The sequence below is a fragment of the Salvelinus alpinus genome, chromosome 9 (assembly GCF_045679555.1).
Source record: "Salvelinus alpinus chromosome 9, SLU_Salpinus.1, whole genome shotgun sequence".
In the NCBI taxonomy this organism is placed as follows: domain Eukaryota; kingdom Metazoa; phylum Chordata; class Actinopteri; order Salmoniformes; family Salmonidae; genus Salvelinus; species Salvelinus alpinus.
In genome coordinates, this window is record NC_092094.1 from 893,492 (window position 1) to 909,294 (window position 15,803).

The following is a 15,803-nucleotide window of genomic DNA, read 5'->3' on the forward strand; positions in this document are numbered from 1 at the left end:
TGGAACCGGTTCAAGGAACAGAACTGAAAACCCGCAAAAGAACAGAAATGGAACCGGGTACGAAAGTGATCCATACTGTTCCGGAACAGAACCGTCTTTTACATTCCAGGCATTTTTTTCAGTCCCACAAAAAAAATGCAACAAAGCACCTATGCAAAGCCCTCACTCTGTCACTCAGAAACTTATTCCAGTGTCTGCCTGTCAGCTGAAAATCTTTGCCTGTGTGTGTGTAGGCTACCCGCCTCTCCCCCTCTGAAGAACAGGCTACTGTAGCCCCTCCCCCCTCTGAAGAACAGGCTACTGTATCCCCTCCCCCCTCTGAAACAGGCTACTGTACTGACGTTCCAAGCATTATTCAGAAGATCGGGAGAGAGATTTTCGCATTAACTAGTACTAATACTATAGGCCTAGTGATCATGCATTAACTAGTACTAATACTATAGGCCTAGTGATCACGCATTAACTAGTACTAATACTATAGGCCTAGTGATCACGTTTCACGTTGGATTTATTAACTACAAAAAGGTAAGAAGTGTTTTTTATTCTGGTGCTGCTCTGCACACACAAGCGTGTTAGCTAGCTACTCAACGTTCCTCCATGGAAGCCTCACCTCATAGGTATAATTCTGTGGCCCTAATTCAGATAATAAATGTCATAAGAAGATGCCCAGTGCTAGTGTAACCGGTGTGAAATGGCTAGCTAGTTAGCTGTAGTGCGCGCTAATAGCATTTCAATCGGTGACGTCACTCGCTCTGAGACCTTGAAGTAGTTGTTCCCCTTTGCTCTGCAAGGGCCGCGGCTTTTGTGGAGCGATGGGTAATGATGCTTCGTGGGTGGCTGTTGTTGATGTGTGCAGAGGGTCCCTGGTTCGAGGCGAGGTAGGGGCGAGGGTCCCTGGTTCAGAGGGTCCCTGGTTCGAGGCGAGGTAGGGGCGAGGGTGCCTGGTTTGAGCCCAGGTAGGGGCGAGGGTCCCTGGTTCGAGGCTAGGTAGGGGCGAGGGTCCCTGGTTCGAGCCCAGGTAGGGGCGAGGGTGCCTGGTTCGAGCCCAGGTAGGGGCGAGGGTCCCTGGTTCGAGCCCAGGTAGGGGCGAGGGTCCCTGGTTCAGAGGGTCCCTGGTTCGAGCCCAGGTGGGGGCGAGGGTCCCTGGTTCGAGCCCAGGGAGGGGCGAGGAGAGGGACGGAAGCTATACAGTTACACTACAAGCCTCCTCCTCAACCCTTTCTTGCTCTCTCCTCACCAGCAAAATTTCAGTTGCGTCTTGCTCCATAGGCTACACTTGTGTGTCCATCATCTAAACAACTAGCTGGCCTGCTCCATCTGCACTGATTGGTCTAAACAACTAGCTGGCCTGCTCCATCTGCACTGATTGGTCTAAACAACTAGCTGGCCTCTCCATCTGCACTGATTGGTCTAAACAACTAGCTGGCCTTCTCCATCTGCACTGATTGGTCTAAACAACTAGCTGGCCTCTCCATCTGCACTGATTGGTCTAAACAACTAGCTGGCCTCTCCATCTGCACTGATTGGTCTAAACAACTAGCTGGCCTGCTCCATCTGCACTGATTGGTCTAAACAACTAGCTGGCCTGCTCCATCTGCACTGATTGGTCTAAACAACTAGCTGGCCTCTCCATCTGCACTGATTGGTCTAAACAACTAGCTGGCCTGCTCCATCTGCACTGATTGGTCTAAACAACTAGCTGGCCTCTCCATCTGCACTGATTGGTCTAAACAACTAGCTGGCCTCTCCATCTGCACTGATTGGTCTAAACAACTAGCTGGCCTGCTCCATCTGCACTGATTGGTCTAAACAACTAGCTGGCCTGTTCCATCTGCACTGATTGGTCTAAACAACTAGCTGGCCTGTTCCATCTGCACTGATTGGTCTAAACAACTAGCTGGCCTGTTCCATCTGCACTGATTGGTCTAAACAACTAGCTTGCCTTCTCCATCTGCACTGATTGGTCTAAACAACTAGCTGGCCTGCTCCATCTGCACTGATTGGTCTAAACAACTAGCTGGCCTGTTCCATCTGCACTGATTGGTCTAAACAACTAGCTGGCCTGCTCCATCTGCACTGATTGGTCTAAACAACTAGCTGGCCTGTTCCATCTGCACTGATTGGTCTAAACAACTAGCTGGCCTGCTCCATCTGCACTGATTGGTCTAAACAACTAGCTGGCCTGTTCCATCTGCACTGATTGGTCTAAACAACTAGCTGGCCTGTTCCATCTGCACTGATTGGTCTAAACAACTAGCTGGCCTGCTCCATCTGCACTGATTGGTCTAAACAACTAGCTGGCCTGCTCCATCTGCACTGATTGGTCTAAACAACTAGCTGGCCGGCTCCATCTGCACTGATTGGTCTAAACAACTAGCTGGCCTGTTCCATCTGTACTGATTGGTGAAGTGATTTAATGAGCTAAATGTAAACAACTGTTGATTTCAGGTTGAAAAAGGAACAGAAAAGGAACGATATAAACCGGTACTTTTTGTTTTGTTTTTCGAACCGGTTCATAACTTTATTTTGTTGGTTGGAACAGTGGAACATAAAGATTTTTTAGGGGGGGGGGGGGGGTTCTGTTCAGAACAAAACGATTGGAAAATAATTTCAGTTCCAACCCTTGCTGCTCAAATTGAAAGTGCTGCGTTATAATCCCAAAAGATGGACACTTCAATATATCCATTATATAATACATACAGGACTTGGAGGAAATCAGAGGATCTTACTACAAAGTCTATCTTATGAAATAGTTTTTGCCTAACTCAACTAACGCCTAATACCAACTGTTCAATCAGGATGTGGAATGTGTCTACAACTGTCTGACATGCTACCCAAATAGCTAACATCTCTCAACACTTCAATAACAGGTCGTTGAACTGAGGAGAAATTAGAAAAAAATCTACTTCAACATGGCTAGTGAACTTGACAGAGATTCTCTCTCTCTCTCTCTTTTTTTACCTTGAGCATCTCTTTATACTTTCCCATCTCCGAGTGGGCGGTGATGAGACAGCCCAGCACTCTGAACTTCCCCCCGGGGTCTGAGGTCTTCTCCAGCACCTTGGTCCAGACATGCAGGGCTTTGTCAGTCTGATTGGCCTGGTACAGCTTTAAGCCTTTCTCTACCTGCTGCTTGGTTTGGTCCTGGCCCATCTCTGCTACAAGGAGGTGCCTCATAAAAATATTCATCCGCTTAGGTGTTGTTTGGCTTTCAGTGGAGGACCAAGAAAGTAGATCCTTGCCCATGTACAGCGGGTTATGTTAAGAAAGTAGATCCTTGCCCATGTACAGCGGGTTATGTTAAGAAAGTAGATCCTTGCCCATGTACAGCGGGTTATGTTAAGAAAGTAGATCCTTGCCCATGTACAGCGGGTTATGTTAAGAAGGTAGATCCTTGCCCATGTACAGCGGGTTATGTTAAGAAAGTAGATCCTTGCCCATGTACAGCGGGTTATGTTAAGAAAGTAGATCCTTGCCCATGTACAGTGAGTTACATTAAGAAAGATCTGGTCGTAAAGACTGAGGATCCTCTAACGATCTACGATTCTCTGACGTTCCTCTCTGTGGTACTAGGCCTCTCTCTCTGATCCAGTAGGTCTCTGTTTCTCTCTCTCTGATCCAACTCTCTCAGCTCCGGCAGGCGACGGGTCAGGAGGACTGGGAGGAAACTGGATCCAGCACCTTAAAGGTCCAGCCAACTAACACCTTCATACCTCATCACTTTGAGGACGAGACGAAAGGAAAACCAAACGTGTCCCTCCCTACTTCCTCGATCCAACAGTAACACCTTTAAGAGTTCACACTTCAGTTCTCCCGAAGATATTCTGCTTTAGAAAAACGCTACAGAAACCCGTCTCCCTGCGAAGTGCTGGCAGCGGTATCCCAGAATATCTGCTCTCTCCACACCCCTGTGAAAGGAATGTCCAGCGCCCCAGTGTCCCCTACTCCCCCACCCCCTCCTTTCCTCTCCCTGTCCCTGGGCTGGCGCTGCAGCAGATGTCCCTGTCACTCTGGACCATGTGTCACTATAGGAATCCTGTTCTGTCCTCTGTTCGCAGATCCAAGGTCCCGTTAGGAGACGCTAGACCCTCTCTAACCCTCCTCACAGAAAGACCTCAACCCTTCAACAAAACTCTGACTGGAGTTAAAACGCTACCATCACAACCCAGCCGTCAGAAAAGACATAGAGCTCACTCACACCGTGGGGGGGGGGGGTTCTGGCATCTGACCTGGGCATCACTCACACCGTGGAGCGGGAGGGGGTCGGGGGGTTCTGGCATCTGAACTGGGAGAGGAGAGCAACAGCTATAAGCAAAGTTATTTCACAACATTGGATGTACAGCTTGTCAAACAAACTACTCCTGGTGGCTCCACGGCTGGTCACTCATTCCTGTGGGTGGGTCTAGTGGACTGGAGACACACACACACAGCCACTACAACCCCCACTTTAACCCTCACCCTGGTGTCAGCAACTGATGCTCAGAATAGTTCACAAAGTCCGACATGTTACTGGCCTTGGGTTTCAGTTGAACAGCCTCCTTAAACACATCGACGGGACAGAGCCTTGGCCTACCCAGTGTAGTGTCTGCCTGTGTTTATTCCACACATTTAGTTGAAGGTAATTCCCCCATATCGTTTCACGTTCAACCTCTTACTGCAACTGTCAATCACAGGAGGATTCTGGAGGCAACTGGGGGGTCCTGCCTTGATTGGTTAGGTGATTAATTTAAAATATATATATAAAAAATGCATAATAAATGTGGCTGTGACTGGTCAAATGTGTGAGTCAGATGGTGGGCAACCACAGGAGCCTGCTCTCAATGTTCAAAACACACCACAGACCAAAATGTAGCCACAGAGGATCAATAGTTTCCAAAAAATAACTGTGGATTAAACGTGATCACAAGCACATACAGGAAACTGCCAAAATGAAGGATTAGCCAACATAGTGTCTTAAAGGGTGTTGGGACACCAAGAGCTGCCAGGACAGCTTCAAGGCTCCTTGACATAGATTCTACAAGTGGACCTAAACCATGCCAGGATTAAAAAATATATTATTTAACCTTTATTTAACTAGGCAAGTCAGTTAAGAACAAATTCTTATTTACAATGACGGCCTACCAAAAGGCAAAAGGACTCCTGCGGGGACGGGGGCTGGGATAAGATTTTTTAATTTAAAAAATAAATAAAAATATAGGATAAAACACACATCATGACAAGAGAGACAACACTACATAAAGAGAGACCTAAGACAACAACATAGCAAGGCAGCAACACTTGACAACACAGCATGGTAGCATCACAACATGACAACAACATGGTAGCAACACAACATGACAACAACATGGTAGCAACACAACATGACAACACAGCATAGTAGCATCACAACATGACAACAACATGGTAGCATCACAACATGACAACAACATGGTAGCAACACAACATGACAACAACATGGTAGCAACACAGCATGACAACACCATGGTAGCAACACAACATGACAACAGCATGGTAGCAACACAGCATGACAACAGCATGGTAGCAACACAGCATGACAACAGCATGGTAGCAACACAGCATGACAACAACACAGCATGACAACAACATGGTAGCAACACAGCATGACAACAACATGGTAGCAACACAGCATGACAACAGCATGGTAGCAACACAGCATGACAACAGCATGGTAGCAACACAGCATGACAACAACATGGTAGCAACACAGCATGACAACAGCATGGTAGCAACACAGCATGACAACAGCATGGTAGCAACACAGCATGACAACAACATGGTAGAAACACAGCATGACAACAGCATGGTAGCAACACAGCATGACAACAACATGGTAGCAACACAGCATGACAACAACATGGTAGCAACACAACATGACAACAACATGGTAGCAACACAGCATGACAACAGCATGGTAGCAACACAGCATGACAACAACATGGTAGCAACACAACATGACAACAACATGGTAGCACCACAGCATGACAACAGCATGGTAGCAACACAGCATGACAACAGCATGGTAGCAACACAGCATGACAACAACATGGTAGCAACACAACATGACAACAGCATGGTAGCAACACAGCATGACAACAACATGGTAGCAACACAACATGACAACAACATGGTAGCAACACAGCATGACAACAGCATGGTAGCAACACAGCATGACAACAGCATGGTAGCAACACAGCATGACAACAACATGGTAGCAACACAGCATGACAACAACATGGTAGCAGCACAACATGACAACAACATGGTAGCAACACAACATGACAACAGCATGGTAGCAACACAACATGACAACAACATAGTAGCAACACAACATGACAACAACATAGTAGCAGCACAACATGACAACATGGTAGCAGCACAACATGACAACAACATGGTAGCAACACAACATGACAACAACATGGTAGCAACACAACATGACAACAGCATGGTAGCAACACAACATGACAACAACATAGTAGCAACACAACATGACAACAACATAGTAGCAACACAACATGACAACAACATGGTAGCAACACAACATGACAACAACATGGTAGCAACACAACATGACAACAACATAGTAGCAACACAACATGACAACAACATGGTAGCAACACAACATGACAACAACATGGTAGCAACACAACATGACAACAACATGGTAGCAACACAACATGACAACAACATGGTAGCAACACAACATGACAACAACATGGTAGCAACACAACATGACAACAACATGGTAGCAACACAACATGACAACAACATGGTAGCAACACAACATGACAACAGCATGGTAGCAACACAACATGACAACAACATGGTAGCAACATGACAACAACATGGTAGCAACACAACATGACAACAACATGGTAGCAACACTTGACAACACAACATGGTAGCAACACAACATGACAACAACATGGTAGCAACATGACAACAACATGGTAGCAACACAACATGACAACAGCATGGTAGCAGCACAACATGACAACAACATGGTAGCAGCACAACATGACAACAACATGGTAGCAGCACAACATGACAACAACATGGTAGCAGCACAACATGACAACAACATGCTAGCAACACAACATGGCAGCAGCACAAGACATGGTACAAACATTATTGGGCACAGACAACAGCACAAAGGTCAAGAAGGTAGAGACAACAATACATCACACAAAGCTGCGACAACTGTCAGTAAGAGTGTCCATGATTGAGTCTTTGAATGAAGAGATGGAGATAAAACTGTCCAGTTTGAGTGTTTGTTGCAGCTCGTTCCAGTCGCTAGCCGCAGCGAACTGAAAAGACGAGCGACCCAGAGATGTGTGTGCTTTGGGGACCTTTAACAGAATGTGACTGGCAGAACGGGTGTTGTATGTGGAGGATGAGGGCTGCAGTAGATATCTCAGATAGGGGGGAGTGAGGCCTAAGAGGGTTTTTTAAATAAGCATCAACCAGTGGGTTTGTGACGGGTATACAGAGATGACCAGTTTACAGAGGAGTATAGAGTGCAGTGGTGTGTCCTATAAGGAGCATTTGTGGCAAATCTGACGGCCGAATGGTAAAGAACATCTAGCCGCTCGAGAGCACCCTTACCTGCCGATCTATAAATGATGTCTCCGTAATCTAGCATGGGTAGGATGGTCATCTGAATCAGGGTTAGTTAGAAAATGCACTGCACACCATAACATATTATTTGTAGCCCTCATTTACTCAACTGCTACCTTTATTTTGGCTCAGCATGATTACCTGTTGAACCAGCATGATTACCTGTTGGCCCAGCATGATTACCTGTTGGCCCAGCATGATTACCTGTTGAACCAGCATGATTACCTGTTGGCCCAGCATGATTACCTGTTGGCCCAGCATGATTACCTGTTGAACCAGCATGATTACCTGTTGAACCAGCATGATTACCTGTTGGCCCAGCATGATTACCGGTTGCCTACAGTTGGCTCAGCATGATTACCATTTGCCTACAGTTGGCCCAGCATGATTACTGGTTGCCTACAGTTGGCCCAGCATGATTACTGGTTGCCTACAGTTGGCCCAGCATGATTACCAGTTGGCCCAGCATGATTACTGGTTGCCTACAGTTGGCCCAGCATGATTACCGGTTGCCTACAGTTGGCCCAGCATGATTACCTGTTGGCCCAGCATGATTACCTGTTGCCTACAGTTGGCCCAGCATGATTACCTGTTGCCTACAGTTGGCCCAGCATGATTACCAGTTGGCCCAGCATGATTACTGGTTGCCTACAGTTGGCCCAGCATGATTACCGGTTGCCTACAGTTGGCCCAGCATGATTACCTGTTGGCCCAGCATGATTACCTGTTGCCTACAGTTGGCCCAGCATGATTACCTGTTGCCTACATTGCCAACAAACTGAAGATCTCGTACAATGCTGTCCTACTACTTACTTCACAGAACAGCGCAAACTGGCACTAACCAGAATAGAAAGAGGAGTGGGAGGCCCCGGTGCACAACTGAGCAAGAGGACAAGTACATTAGAGTGTCTAGTTTGAGAGACTCCCCGCTAGTCCAGCTCCCTCCATCTACAACTCTCCCCTAGTCCAGCTCCCTCCCTCTACAACTCCCCGCTAGTCCAGCTCCCTCCCTCTACAACTCCCCGCTAGTCCAGCTCCCTCTCTCTACAACTCCCCGCTAGTCCAGCTCCCTCCCTCTACAACTCTCCCCTAGTCCAGCTCCCTCCCTCTACAACTCCCCGCTAGTCCAGCTCCCTCCCTCTACAACTCCCCGCTAGTCCAGCTCCCTCCCTCTGCAACTCTCCGCTAGTCCAGCTCCCTCCCTCTACAACTCCCCGCTAGTCCAGCTCCCTCCCTCTGCAACTCTCCGCTAGTCCAGCTCCCTCCCTCTACAACTCTCCGCTAGTCCAGCTCCCTCCCTCTACAACTCTCCGCTAGTCCAGCTCCCTCCCTCTACAACTCTCCGCTAGTCCAGCTCCCTACCTTTGATCCAGAATGCAGCATATCTGCTGTTAAACCATGTTCTCCTATGTCACACCACTCCTCCACTGGCTTCCTGCTGGAATCAAATATAAGACTCTGTTGCCTTCAGTGCAGCGAGATCCTCTTCCTGTTGCAACAGTGAACAACTACATAGAGGAGAAGTGTGTTTGTTTTCCCATCACCTCTATTATCGTGCTACTTCCTGTTGCCATGCAGATGCCTCCCATCACCCCTATTATCGTGCCACTTCCTGTTGCCATGCAGATGCCTCCCATCACCCCTATTATCGTGCCACTTCCTGTTGCCATGCAGATGCCTCCCATCACCCCTATTATCGTGCTACTTCCTGTTGCCATGCAGATGCCTCCCATCACCCCTATTATCATGCCACTTCCTGTTGCCATGCAGATGCCTCCCAACACCCCTATTATCATGCCACTTCCTGTTGCCATGCAGATGCCTCCCATCACCCCTATTATCATGCCACTTCCTGTTGCCATGCAGATGCCTCCCATCACCCCTATTATTGTGCCACTTCCTGTTGCCATGCAGATGCCTCCCATCACCCCTATTATCGTGCCACTTCCTGTTGCCATGCAGATGCCTCCCATCACCCCTATTATCGTGCCACTTCCTGTTGCCATGCAGATGCCTCCCATCACCCCTATTATCGTGCCACTTCCTGTTGCCATGCAGATGCCTCCCATCACCCCTATTATCATGCCACTTCCTGTTGCCATGCAGATGCCTCCCATCACCCCTATTATCATGCCACTTCCTGTTGCCATGCAGATGCCTCCCATCACCCCTATTATCGTGCCACTTCCTGTTGCCTTGTATGTGTGAGTGAACTAATTAAAGATATGTGCTATGCAGAAATCACTCTGCCATTTCCTGGTTGCTAAAATGCTAATAATTTCTCTGTCAGTGTGACTCAACAGGCAACTAACGTGTGGAGAATCATTGTACCATCTAAACTGCTGTGAAATATATTTTACATAACAATAAATATAGTATTTTCAGCTGTTTGTAGCTGGTGGACAAAGCCACAAGTAAAAGACGCAAAAACAAAACTTACAAGGAAGCATAGAAATAGCACACAGAAGAAAACAGATCTACCGCTTCTTAGACCTGCTTTCAATAAGAATGACAAATCTATAACATATTTCTATCTGAATTTGGTCAGGTCACCCGAAAAGGTACATATTGTAGCTTCAACATGTGTTACAAATATAAACCTTTCACTCTTGACACAATCCCTGTCTCTATGATGGATAACTACCTGAGACTGAGGTGTTCCTGATGGTTAATGATTATGTTTTCATGTGTTATTTGTCTTGTGAAGCAAAAGATAATGCTCCATATCGACAACATTTTGAATTAGTGACAGATTGAAGTCTTATCAGATGATACAAAACATACTATCACAAAGAATAGCCAAAGACACCTGAATGACACAGGGCATGTCCTACAGATGACATGTCCTACAGATGACCCAGGGCATGTCCTACAGACGACCCAGGGCATGTCCTACAGATGACCCAGGGCATGTCCTACAGATGACATGTCCTACAGATGACATGTCCTACAGATGACCCAGGGCATGTCCTACAGATGACCCAGGGCATGTCCTACAGATGACCCAGGGCATGTCCTACAGATGACCCAGGGCATGTCCTACAGATGACCCAGGGCATGTCCTACAGATGACATGTCCTACAGATGACATGTCCTACAGATGACCCAGGGCATGTCCTACAGATGACATGTCCTACAGATGACATGTCCTACAGATGACCCAGGGCATGTCCTACAGATGACATGTCCTACAGATGACCCAGGACATGTCCTACAGATGACATGTCCTACAGACGACACAGGGCATGTCCTACAGATGACCCAGGGCATGTCCTACAGATGACTTGGCTTGTGGAACACATTTCTGTAGAAACATTTTAAAGAAAAGATTATTCACCGTTTAACTTTCTCCATTTCCTAGTCAACTCATCAAATGTAATAATAAGTTTCAATTTCTTATCTTTCTAACCATACTAATGTTTATATACACACTGAACAAAAATATAAAAACACGTGTGCTGCAGTACGAAGCGTCTGAGCTCTGATTGGATACGTGGCAGAGGGACGTTCCCATTTGAAATGCAGACCCAATTTCTGTGACGAGCAGTGACAGGTTGACCAGCACCTGACAATCAAAAGGTAGACGCAATTCTAACAAACTAGATCATGATGGTGTTAAAGTACCATCCCTCTTCAACGCCACTCCATTCACACGCACAAAGTACACACATGAAAACACTTAAGAGTGGACACACACAGCAACACAATATCTCTTTATTTTCCAAGAATACAAAATACATCAACAAAACTAAATAAATAACAAAACCACGTTGTAACACCGTCGTCAACACTCTTCTAGTTGGTGACGCAGCCGAAGAGCACCTGGGGTTGATCACCATGGAGACGGGGGGGGGGGGGTCTGGTGGAGCCAGATGCCCACTGGCCTCCACATATGGGGAGCTGGGGTTGATCACCATGGAGACGGGGGGGGGGGGGGGGTCTGGTGGAGCCAGATGACCACTGGCCTCCACATATGGGGAGCTGGGGTTGATCACCATGGAGACGGGGGGGGGGGTCTGGTGGAGCCAGATGCCCACTGGCCTCCACATATGGGGAGCTGGGGTTGATCACCATGGAGACGGGGGGGGGGGGTCTGGTGGAGCCAGATGCACACTGGGATATTGTCCTGCTTGGACAACAAATTATTTTCATGGGTCACTTCAATAAGAGGGAGAGAGTAATGAAAATGTTCTCAGAGTGGCAAGTAGTATGTCGGGTTTACTGTCATGTGGAACCGGAAGAGCAGAACCAACTTCTTTTCCTTGTTGAGGGAACCTGAGGTTGAGACAGAAGTATAATGTTGAAGAGCAACTGCCCCATAAAAACATCATCTCATTTAGAAAACAGCCTCTTATGTGGCATCGATATGAGTCAGAAACATTTATTCTGACAAAATGGACTACAAAGTTTAAATAGGATAATTTTGGTCATAAAGTCAGTCTCATCCAGAACAGAGTTTCGTACCAGAGTACGTCACAAAATGAAGGTTAAGTTCATTTTCAAACCTGCCCACAGCTGGCAGCACAGAAGTAATCAATTCAGAGAGCAGCTGCTAGCGACCCGATTGAAATAGTTAAGGACAGTTAGTAGGACAGTTAGTAAATTACACAATGTACATGGGACAATGTTAAAATTCCAATAGCTCCACATTTCAATGACTTAACCTCAAATCAACTAATATATATATATATATATATATATATATATATATATATATATATATATATATATATATATATATACACACACACTTCGGAAAGTATTCAGACCCCTTGACTTTTTCCACATTGTTAGGATACAGCCTTATTCTAAAATTTATTAAATCATTTCCCCCCCTCATCTACACACAATACCTCAAAATGACTACGCAAAAACAGATTTTTAGAAGTCTTTGCTAATTTATTTAAAAAAAATACTTAAATATCATATTTACATAAGTATTCAGAGCCTTTACACACCTGCATTGTCTTGGTAGTGTGCTTAGGGTCGTTGTCCTGTTGGAAGGTGAACCTTCGCCCCAGTCTTGAGGTCCTGAGCGCTCTGGAGCAGGTTTTCATTAAGGATCTCTGTACTTTGCTCCGTTCATCTTTCCCTCGATCCTGACTAGTCTCCCAGTCCCTGCCGCCGAGAAACATCCCCACAGCATGATGCTGCCACCACCATGCTTCACCGTAAGGATGGTGCCTGGTTTCCTCCAGATGTGACGCTTGGCATTGAGGCCAAAGAGTTGAATATTGGTTTCATCAGACCAGAGAATCTTGTTCCTCATTGTCTGAGAGTCTTTAGGTGCCTTTTGGCAAACTCCGAGCAGCCTGTCATGTGCCTTTTACTGAGTGGCTTCCGTCTGGACACTACCATAAAGGTCTGATTGGTGGAGTGCTGCAGAGATGGTTGTCCTTCTGGAAGGTTCTACCATCTCCACAGAGGAACTCTAGAGCTCTGTCAGAGTGACCATCGGGTTCTCGGTCACCTCCCTGACCAAGACCCTTTCTTCCCCGATTTCTCAGTTTGGCTGGGCAGCCAGCTCTAGGAATAGTCTTGGTGGTTCCACACTTCTTCTATTTAAGAATGATGGAGGACACTGTGTTCTTGGGGACCTTCAATGCTGCAGACATTTTTTGGTACCCTTCCCCAGATCGGTGCCTCGACATAATCACGTCTCAGAGCTCTACAGATAATTCCTTCAACCTCATGGCTTGGTTTTTGCTCTGATATGCACTGTGAACTGTGGGACCTTATATAGATTTTGCAAAAAAATCTAAACCTATGTTCACTTTGTCAATTGAATGGGGTATTGTGATGTACAATAGGTGGTATTGTGATGTCAAGTTATGGGGATATCTCAAGTGATGATCATTATGGGGTATTGTGATGTCACCTGGGGTCAATTGTCAAGTGTCATAGCATGGGGTCTGATTGCTGATGTCAATGGGGTATTTCTGTTTGATTTTTAGTACATTTGCAAAAAAATCGGGGCCTATTGTGACTTTGTCATTATGGGGTATTGTGTGTAGATTGATGAGGATATATATGTTTTTTTCATCCATAACGTAACAAAATGTGGAAAAAGTCAAGTCTAAATATTTTCCAAAGGCACTGTACATTTTAGAAATTCATATACAAATATAGAAAGCATTTAACGACAGAACTAAAAGGTGTGCAACGTGGAAAATATTGTCTCATTTACATTGTGTAACTAAATGTATTGACGGTCCCCAACTAGCCCCGGAGATAGACTATCCAAAGTAAAAACAATTTTTGCTAACTGAAGCTAATTGGTGAAATAATTTGGCTAACTCTTCCCATCTGCAAACACACACGAGACACACACACACACACACACACACACACACACACACACACACAAACGAGACACCCATATCAAACCACACTGCAAAATGAACAAGGCTGCATCAGGAAGTTCAGCCCCCCGGTAAGAATCTGAATCATGTAAGGCAGACACCCAAGCTGTAAAACAATGATCTGGTCCACAAACAAACCCCAGAGTGCAATACAGCAATCAGCCCACAGGTCTTTGCTTCGCACGAGAACCTCTTCTGGCAAACCTTTATAATCAACTTTGTTGGTGACTTTAGGTTGTCATGACAACTACACAAGCAGTGCCAGCAACAACAATTTGTTACAGTCTTTTCAGATCTGGATCATAACGGGTTTAATAAAGGACTGATACAGGTAACAGGTTTGATAAAGGACTGATACAGGTTTAATAAAGGACTGATACAGGTAACAGGTTTGATAAAGGACTGATACAGGTAACAGGTTTGATAAAGGACTGATACAGGTTTAATAAAGGACTGATACAGGTAACAGGTTTGATAAAGGACTGATACAGGTAACAGGTTTGATAAAGGACTGATACAGGTAACAGGTTTGATAAAGGACTGATACAGGTAACAGGTTTGATAAAGGACTGATACAGGTAACAGGTTTGATAAAGGACTGATACAGGTAACAGGTTTGATAAAGGACTGATACAGGTTTAATAAAGGAAGTCTATGTAGGTCTCCAAAAGATACTGGAACATTCTCCATATCACTGACGACTTCAACAGGGAAGCTGTGTTTACATTGAAAAGAGGGGTGGACATGTCATCAATAATGGCACACTAGCTATAGCCTTTAGTTTTGTCTGTAATAGTAGTCAATAGGACACTGAAAAGATTTGGCATGGGTCCCCAGATCCTCAAAAAGTTCTACAGCTGCACCATCGAGAGCATCCTGAGCGGTTGCATCACCGCCTGGTATGGAAACTGCTCTGCATCTGACCGTAAGGCACCACTGAGGGTAGTGCGTATGGCCCAGTACATCACTGGAGCCAAGTTTCCTGCCATCCAGGACCTCTACACCAGGCGGTGTTAGAGGAAGGCCCAAGAAATGGTCAAAGACTCCAGTCGCCCAAGTCACAGACTGTCCTCTCTGCTCCCGCACAGCAAGCTGTACCACTTCACCTCTACCTACATGTACAAATTACCTCGACTAACCTGTACCCCCACACATTGACTCTGTAGCCCCTGTATATAGCCTTGTTATTGTATTGTGTTACTTTTTATAAATTTTTAAACTTTAGTTTATTTAGTAAATATTTTCTTAACTCTTTCTTGAATTGCATTGTTGGTTAATTAAAACCTCTACAGGAACGGTGGGTCTCCCACGGGACGGTTGAGCTAACGTAGACTAATGCGATTAGCATGAGGTTGTAAGTAACAAGAACATTTCCCAGAACATAGACATATCTGATATTGTCAGAAAGCTTAAATTCTTGTTAATCTAACTGCACTGTCCAATTTACAGTAGCTATTACAGTGAAATAATACCAGGCTATTGTTTGAGGAGAGTACACAGTTATGATCTTGAAAATGTATTAATAAACCAATTAGGCATATTTGGGCAGTATTGATACAACATTTTGAACAGAAATACAATGGTTCATTGGATCAGTCTAATAATGTGCACATACACTGCTGTCATCTAGTGGCGAAAATATAATTTGCGCCTGGGCTGGAATAATACATTATGGCCTTTCTCTTGCATTTCAAAGATGATGGTACAATGTTTGTTTTTTTAAACGCAGGTTATCTTTTACCAGATCTAATGTGTTATATTCTCCTACATTCATTTCACATTTCCACAAACTCAAAAGTGTTT

The 15,803-nt window shown here is 45.5% G+C and overlaps 1 protein-coding gene across 1 annotated transcript in view; it reads right to left on the reverse strand.

The window, feature by feature from the left end:
* rapsn (receptor-associated protein of the synapse, 43kD) overlaps positions 1 to 3,895 on the reverse strand; it is a 29,286-nt gene extending 25,391 nt beyond the window's left edge. Inside the window, exon 1 of the mRNA XM_071415643.1 lies at positions 2,962 to 3,895. Coding sequence (XP_071271744.1) covers positions 2,962 to 3,246 — 285 coding nt within the window. The 5' untranslated portion in view covers positions 3,247 to 3,895. The remainder of the gene's footprint in view (positions 1 to 2,961) is intronic.
* Between the last annotated feature and the right edge of the window lie 11,908 nt (positions 3,896 to 15,803).